The sequence below is a fragment of the Oncorhynchus mykiss genome, chromosome 18 (genome assembly GCF_057628025.1).
Source record: "Oncorhynchus mykiss isolate SJ-2025 chromosome 18, ASM5762802v1, whole genome shotgun sequence".
NCBI classification, from domain to species: domain Eukaryota; kingdom Metazoa; phylum Chordata; class Actinopteri; order Salmoniformes; family Salmonidae; genus Oncorhynchus; species Oncorhynchus mykiss.
Genome location: NC_143039.1, coordinates 74186115 through 74193614, shown reverse-complemented (window position 1 = coordinate 74193614; position 7500 = coordinate 74186115). Strand labels below are relative to the sequence as shown.

At 45.9% G+C, this 7500-nt stretch overlaps 1 protein-coding gene across 1 annotated transcript in view; it reads right to left on the bottom strand.

Annotated features, from left to right (window-relative positions):
* Positions 1–7500, bottom strand: part of LOC110496897 (gamma-aminobutyric acid type B receptor subunit 1) — a 155821-nt gene that overhangs the window by 126557 nt on the left and 21764 nt on the right. Inside the window, exons 3-4 of the mRNA XM_036953572.2 lie at positions 3240–3410; positions 2011–2112 (exon numbers count right to left, since the gene is read on the bottom strand). Coding sequence (XP_036809467.1) covers positions 2011–2112; positions 3240–3410 — 273 coding nt within the window. The remainder of the gene's footprint in view (positions 1–2010; positions 2113–3239; positions 3411–7500) is intronic.

The following is a 7500-nucleotide window of genomic DNA, read 5'->3' as shown; positions in this document are numbered from 1 at the left end:
CTAGGCTTGTTGCCACAGTTCCAAGGCCGGCACGACCGGAGAAGTTACGTTGAAGTAGGTGCCAGTCAGGAAGAAAGCCAAGCTGACACCGTAATATAGAAACTGTAGACTACAGTCAGAGACAGTGAAAATGATTATTTAATTAACAGGGGAGTCATTTAGATATGGGTCTGTTTCTAAGTTATGACTATTTGTTAGTCAACGTGTCTACAATTAGACACATGCAGCTTCTCTTCTGTCATCATGATGTTGCCCTAGAAGCCTAAATAAACCGTTGCCCACTAGAATGTCATAAATCGATATAATGAATGCTTCACTCTAGTTGACGTCGGTAAAGATGTCCCTGTCATCTGCTTCTTTTGCGGAGCAAAGATGTTTACGGACCAGGGAGAGAAATGCAACAACAAAAAAAGCCACCAAAAAAAAACAGGAAATATTTTTTTGTGCCAAATGACGGTTGTGAGGAAATAACAAGCTGTGAAAAAGAACCAACATGTTTCTGATAAGATTTCAGTTTGGCTTGGAAGCATATTTTATGGTGGTTGAAATTACTATCAGCTTTTGATGATGCTGAAGAAGATAGCACCTCTACAGAATGGATGCGTCATTCTCACTAGATCCAATGTAGCCTACGTTTAGTGTATTATTTTACTGCAAGGAATGTTTAATTCTGCAGGAGTTAATGCTATGACTACATGAGAGGTTAGAGACCTACAGTCAACGACCAGATTTCAGTTTCCATTTCACCCCATCTAAACAGACGGCTACCCTTCCCTTGACGTGCCGTAGGCTTGTGAAGGTCGAATTTGGATAGCACAGGTCGATAGTGAAGGTCGATAGTGAAGGTCGATGGTGAAAATCGATAGTGACGGTCGATAGTGAAGGTCGAATTTGTATAGCGTAGGTAGATATTGAAGGTCGATAGTGAAGGTCAATGGTAAAGGTTGATAGTGAAGGTCAATAGTGAAGGTCGATAGTGAAGGTCGATAGTGGAGATCGATGGCGAAGGTCGATGGTGAAAATCAATGGTGAAGATCGATAGTGAAGGTTGACAGTGAAGGTCGGTGGTGAAGGTCGGCGGTGAAGGTCAATGGTGAAGGTTTATAGTGAAGGTCAGTAGTGAAAATCGATAGTGAAGGTCGATAGTGAAGGTTGAATTTGTATAGCGCAGGTCGATAGTGAAGTTCGGTGGTGAAGATCGATAGTGACGGTCGATAGTGAAGGACGATAGTGGAGGTTGATGGTGAAGGTCGGTAGTGAAAGTCAGTAGTGAAGGTCAATAGTGAAGGTCGATAGTGAAGGTCGATATTATGGCTGCTATCATCCTATTTGACCACTTCAACAAATCTTTTACATACATTACTTTTCTGTCCCCCCCATTCTCTTTTATTTTCAACTCTCCATTTCACAGTCTATGTTTTCACTTTATTCAACCCGCCCCTTCATCCACGCAATATTTAGTGACCCTAAACCGTGGATATAACCGCAGATATAACCGCAGAGACTGCGGGATATGAGTCATGCATCGCCAGCAATGTGTGAGAGTCTCTCTGGGGTTTGTTCACCAAGCTCAGACGTGACTGATTTCATGTGTTCAATCACCTGACAGTTGCCAAGGCAGCATCGGGAATAAACCAGGGAAAGGGGGAGAGGGAGGGTGGAAGGAAGGGAGGAGAGAGAGAGAGAGAGAGAGAGAGAGAGAGAGAGGGGGGGGGGATAGATGGAAGGGAGAGGTTAGGGAGAGAGAGAGAGGGAGAGAGAGAGAGGGAGAGAGAGAGAGAGAGAGAGAGAGAGGGAAGGATAGATGGAAGGGAGAGGTGAGGGAGAGAGAGAGAGGGAGAGAGAGAGAGAGAGAGAGAGAGAGAGAGAGAGAGAGAGAGAGAGAGAGAGAGAGAGAGAGAGAGAGAGAGAGAGAGAAAGAAAGAAAGAGAGAAAGAGAGAAAGAGAGAAAGAGAGGGGGAAGGACAGATGGAAAGGAGAGGTGAGGGAGACAGGAAATGAACGAGGCACCTTGAGATTCTTGACAGCTGGGGCGGGGTCAGTGAGGAAGCTTTGGCGAACGCTGATCTCTATCCCGGCCTCTTTGGTTCTCGCCTCTAGATCATCCAGCGTCTGACAGAGAGATTAAACATTAAAACAGGGCAGGAACCTGATTCAAATGCAATTGAAGCTTTGTTTATTATTTTCTTTGCAACATGTTTTGACAGAACAAACAGACACACAGACAGAGAGATGGTGGGAGGAAGGGAGAGAAAGACACAGAGACATGGGAAGGGGGAGAGACAGAGAGAGAGAGAGAGAGACAGAGAGAGACAGAGAGAGACAGAGAGCGAGAGAGAGAGAGAGAGAGACAGAGAGAGAGAAAGAGAGAGACAGAGAGAGAGAGAGACAGAGAGCGAGAGAGAGATAGTTGAAAGTAAGGGGGAGAGGGATAGAGGAGTGGAAGAGAGAGAGGAGGAGGACAAGAGTGGGAGAGGAGAGGAGGAGAAGAGGATTGGGAAAGGAGAAGGGGAGAGGAGGAGAAGGAGGAGAGGAGGGGAAGAAGAGGAGGGGGAGAGGAGAGGAGGTGGAAAGGAGGAGGAAAGGAGGAGGAGGGGAGGGAGAGAGAAGGAGGAGAAGAGGGTAAAAGGAGGAAGGGGGAGGAGGAGAAGGAGGGAGAGGAGAGGAGAGGAGAGGAGAGGAGAGGAGATGAGAGGAGAGGAGAGGAGAGGAGAGGAGAGGAGAGGAGAGGAGAGGAGAGGAGAGGAGAGGAGAGGAGAGGAGAGAAGGAGGAGAAGAGGGGGAGAAGACAGGAAGAGGAGACAACTGATAGACAGAAGGTGCAGAGAAAGTGAGAAGAGGTGTAATGAAGAGGTGTGATGAAGAGATGTGATGAAGAGTGTGATAAGTAGGAAAGGAAATTAGAAATGAGAATCTATTTCATCCGTCACTAGTTCTTTTTTTTTCCGGAGTCAGTTCTCTGCATGTCTTTAACCAATAGTATAAATGATAAGTGAACAAACAGACAATAAAACTCTACAACACCGTAGTGAGAAAGGGGTTTGGTGTGCCGGAGTCTGGTAGAGAGATTAGTCCCACAGACCACAGATACCCATGGCGAGGTGGGTCTGAATCCTGCCTCAACTCTTCCTCTCCGTCTTCCTCTGTATCTGTCTCCCCTCTACATTCAGACTATCACTGTCCATAAAACAATTTAAAAAACTACAAAACATTTTTTTTAAAAGAGGCCTGTCACTCACTGAGGTGAAGACTTCCGTAGTCTGCTGGATGGTGGCGATCTTAGTCCATTTCCACTTCTGAAAGAGCTGAACCCTGGTGGGGTTGTGGAGGGTGGCAGACGGGTGGGTACGGAAGAACGTCGGGAAGCGCTGGCGGTTGGAGAGAGCTGGAGAACTGGAACCGTAGGATAACTGAGGAGAGAAGAGAGGAGGAGAGGAGGACAGGAGGAGAGGAGGAGAGGAGGACAGGAGGAGAGGAAGACAGGAGGACAGGAGGACAGGAGGAGAGGAGGATAGGAGGAGAGGAGGAGAGGAAGAGAGGAGGAGAGGAGGAGGGGAGGAGAGGAAGAGAGGAGGACAGGACGAGAGGAAGAGAGGAGGAGAGGAGGACAGGAGGACAGGAGGAGAGGGGGACAGGAGGACAGGAGGAGAGGAGGACAGGAGATAGAAAATAGAGTTAGGGTGTCGTCATTATGTCTGAGGTACAACGATGGAACGAAGAGAGAAAATTAGAAAATGAAAGATGACGAAGAGAGAAGAAGACCAAGAAGAAACCAAAAGCATAAAATAAACTGAAGAACAATAAACCAAAGAAGAAGAAGCAGGCAAAACAAGAAAAGGAGGCAGAAAAAGAAAAAAGAAAGTTCCTTGCTAGAATATCCCTCAGCCATGTCCCAGTATATTAGATCCTGCTATAATATCCCTAAGCCATGTCCCAGTATATTAGGTCCTGCTAGAATATCCCTCAGCCATGTCCCAGTATATTAGATCCTGCTAGAATATCCCTCAGCCATGTCCCAGTATATTAGATCCTGCTAGAATATCCCTCAGCCATGTCCCAGCATATTAGATCCTGCTAGAATATCCCTCAGCCATGTCCCAGCATATTAGATCCTGCTAGAATATCCCTCAGCCATGTCCCAGTATATTAGGTCCTGCTAGAATATCCCTCAGCCATGTCCCAGCATATTAGATCCTGCTAGAATATCCCTCAGCCATGTCCCAGTATATTAGATCCTGCTAGAATATCCCTCAGCCATGTCCCAGTATATTAGATCCTGCTAGAGTATCCCTCAGCCATGTCCCAGCATATTAGATCCTGCTAGAATATCCCTCAGCCATGTCCCAGCATATTAGATCCTGCTAGAATATCCCTCAGCCATGTCCCAGTATATTAGATCCTGCTAGAATATCCCTCAGCCATGTCCCAGCATATTAGATCCTGCTAGAATATCCCTCAGCCATGTCCCAGCATATTAGATCCTGCTAGAATATCCCTCAGCCATGTCCCAGCATATTAGATCCTGCTAGAATATCCCTCAGCCATGTCCCAGCATATTAGATCCTGCTAGAATATCCCTCAGCCATGTCCCAGTATATTAGATCCTGCTAGAATATCCCTCAGCCATGTCTCAGTATATTAGGTCCTGCTAGAATATCCCTCAGCCATGTCCCAGTATATTAGATCCTGCTAGAATATCCCTCAGCCATGTCCCAGCATATTAGATCCTGCTAGAATATCCCTCAGCCATGTCCCAGTATATTAGATCCTGCTAGAATATCCCTCAGCCATGTCCCAGTATATTAGGTCCTGCTAGAATATCCCTCAGCCATGTCCCAGTATATTAGATCCTGCTAGAATATCCCTCAGCCATGTCCCAGTATATTAGATCCTCGCTAGAATATCCCTCAGCCATGTCCCAGCATATTAGATCCTGCTAGAATATCCCTCAGCCATGTCCCAGTATATTAGATCCTGCTAGAATATCCCTCAGCCATGTCCCAGTATATTAGATCCTGCTAGAATATCCCTCAGCCATGTCCCAGTATATTAGGTCCTGCTAGAATATCCCTCAGCCATGTCCCAGCATATTAGATCCTGCTAGAATATCCCTCAGCCATGTCCCAGTATATTAGATCCTGCTAGAATATCCCTCAGCCATGTCCCAGTATATTAGATCCTGCTAGAATATCCCTCAGCCATGTCCCAGCATATTAGATCCTGCTAGAATATCCCTCAGCCATGTCCCAGTATATTAGGTCCTGCTAGAATATCCCTCAGCCATGTCCCAGCATATTAGATCCTGCTAGAATATCCCTCAGCCATGTCCCAGCATATTAGATCCTGCTAGAATATCCCTCAGCCATGTCCCAGCATATTAGATCCTGCTAGAATATCCCTCAGCCATGTCCCAGTATATTAGGTCCTGCTAGAATATCCCTCAGCCATGTCCCAGTATATTAGATCCTGCTAGAATATCCCTCAGCCATGTCCCAGTATATTAGATCCTGCTAGAATATCCCTCAGCCATGTCCCAGTATATTAGATCCTGCTAGAATATCCCTCAGCCATGTCCCAGCATATTAGATCCTGCTAGAATATCCCTCAGCCATGTCCCAGTATATTAGGTCCTGCTAGAATATCCCTCAGCCATGTCCCAGTATATTAGATCCTGCTAGAATATCCCTCAGCCATGTCCCAGCATATTAGATCCTGCTAGAATATCCCTCAGCCATGTCCCAGCATATTAGATCCTGCTAGAATATCCCTCAGCCATGTCCCAGTATATTAGGTCCTGCTAGAATATCCCTCAGCCATGTCCCAGTATATTAGATCCTGCTAGAATATCCCTCAGCCATGTCCCAGTATATTAGATCCTGCTAGAATATCCCTCAGCCATGTCCCAGTATATTAGATCCTGCTAGAATATCCCTCAGCCATGTCCCAGTATATTAGATCCTGCTATAATATCCCACAGCAATGTCCCAGTATATTAGATCCTGCTAGAATATCCCTCAGCCATGTCCCAGCATATTAGATCCTGCTAGAATATCCCTCAGCCATGTCCCAGTATATTAGATCCTGCTAGAATATCCCTCAGCCATGTCCCAGTATATTAGATCCTGCTAGAATATCCCTCGGCCATGTCCCAGTATATTAGGTCCTGCTAGAATATCCCTCAGCCATGTCCCAGTATATTAGATCCTGCTAGAATATCCCTCGGCCATGTCCCAGTATATTAGATCCTGCTAGAATATCCCTCAGCCATGTCCCAGTATATTAGATACTGCTAGAGTATCCCTCAGCCATGTCTCAGTATATTAGGTCCTGCTATAATATCCCTCAGCCATGTCCCAGTACATTCAGTCCTGCTAGAATATCCCTTAGCCATGTCCCAGTATATTAGATCCTGCTAGAATATCCCTCAGCCATGTCCCAGTATATTAGGTCCTGCTAGAATATCCCTCAGCCATGTCCCAGTATATTAGATCCTGCTAGAATATCCCTCAGCCATGTCCCAGCATATTAGATCCTGCTAGAATATCCCTCAGCCATGTCCCAGCATATTAGATCCTGCTAGAATATCCCTCAGCCATGTCCCAGTATATTAGGTCCTGCTAGAATATCCCTCAGCCATGTCCCAGTATATTAGATCCTGCTAGAATATCCCTCAGCCATGTCCCAGTATATTAGATCCTGCTAGAATATCCCTCAGCCATGTCCCAGTATATTAGATCCTGCTAGAATATCCCTCAGCCATGTCCCAGTATATTAGATCCTGCTATAATATCCCACAGCAATGTCCCAGTATATTAGATCCTGCTAGAATATCCCTCAGCCATGTCCCAGTATATTAGATCCTGCTAGAATATCCCTCAGCCATGTCCCAGTATATTAGATCCTGCTAGAATATCCCTCAGCCATGTCCCAGTATATTAGATCCTGCTAGAATATCCCTCGGCCATGTCCCAGTATATTAGGTCCTGCTAGAATATCCCTCAGCCATGTCCCAGTATATTAGATCCTGCTAGAATATCCCTCGGCCATGTCCCAGTATATTAGATCCTGCTAGAATATCCCTCAGCCATGTCCCAGTATATTAGATACTGCTAGAGTATCCCTCAGCCATGTCTCAGTATATTAGGTCCTGCTATAATATCCCTCAGCCATGTCCCAGTACATTCAGTCCTGCTAGAATATCCCTTAGCCATGTCCCAGTATATTAGATCCTGCTAGAATATCCCTCAGCCATGTCACAGCATATTAGATCCTGCTGGAATATCCCTCAGCCATGTCAAGGATATTTGATCCTTGCTAGAATATCCCTCAGCCATGTCCCAGTATATTAGATCCTGCTGGAATATCCCTCAGCCATGTCCCAGTATATTACATCCTTCTGGAATATCCCTCAGCCATGTCACAGTATATTAGATCCTGCTAGAATATCCCTCAGCCATGTCCCAGTATATTAGGTCCTGCTAGAATATCCCTCAGCCATGT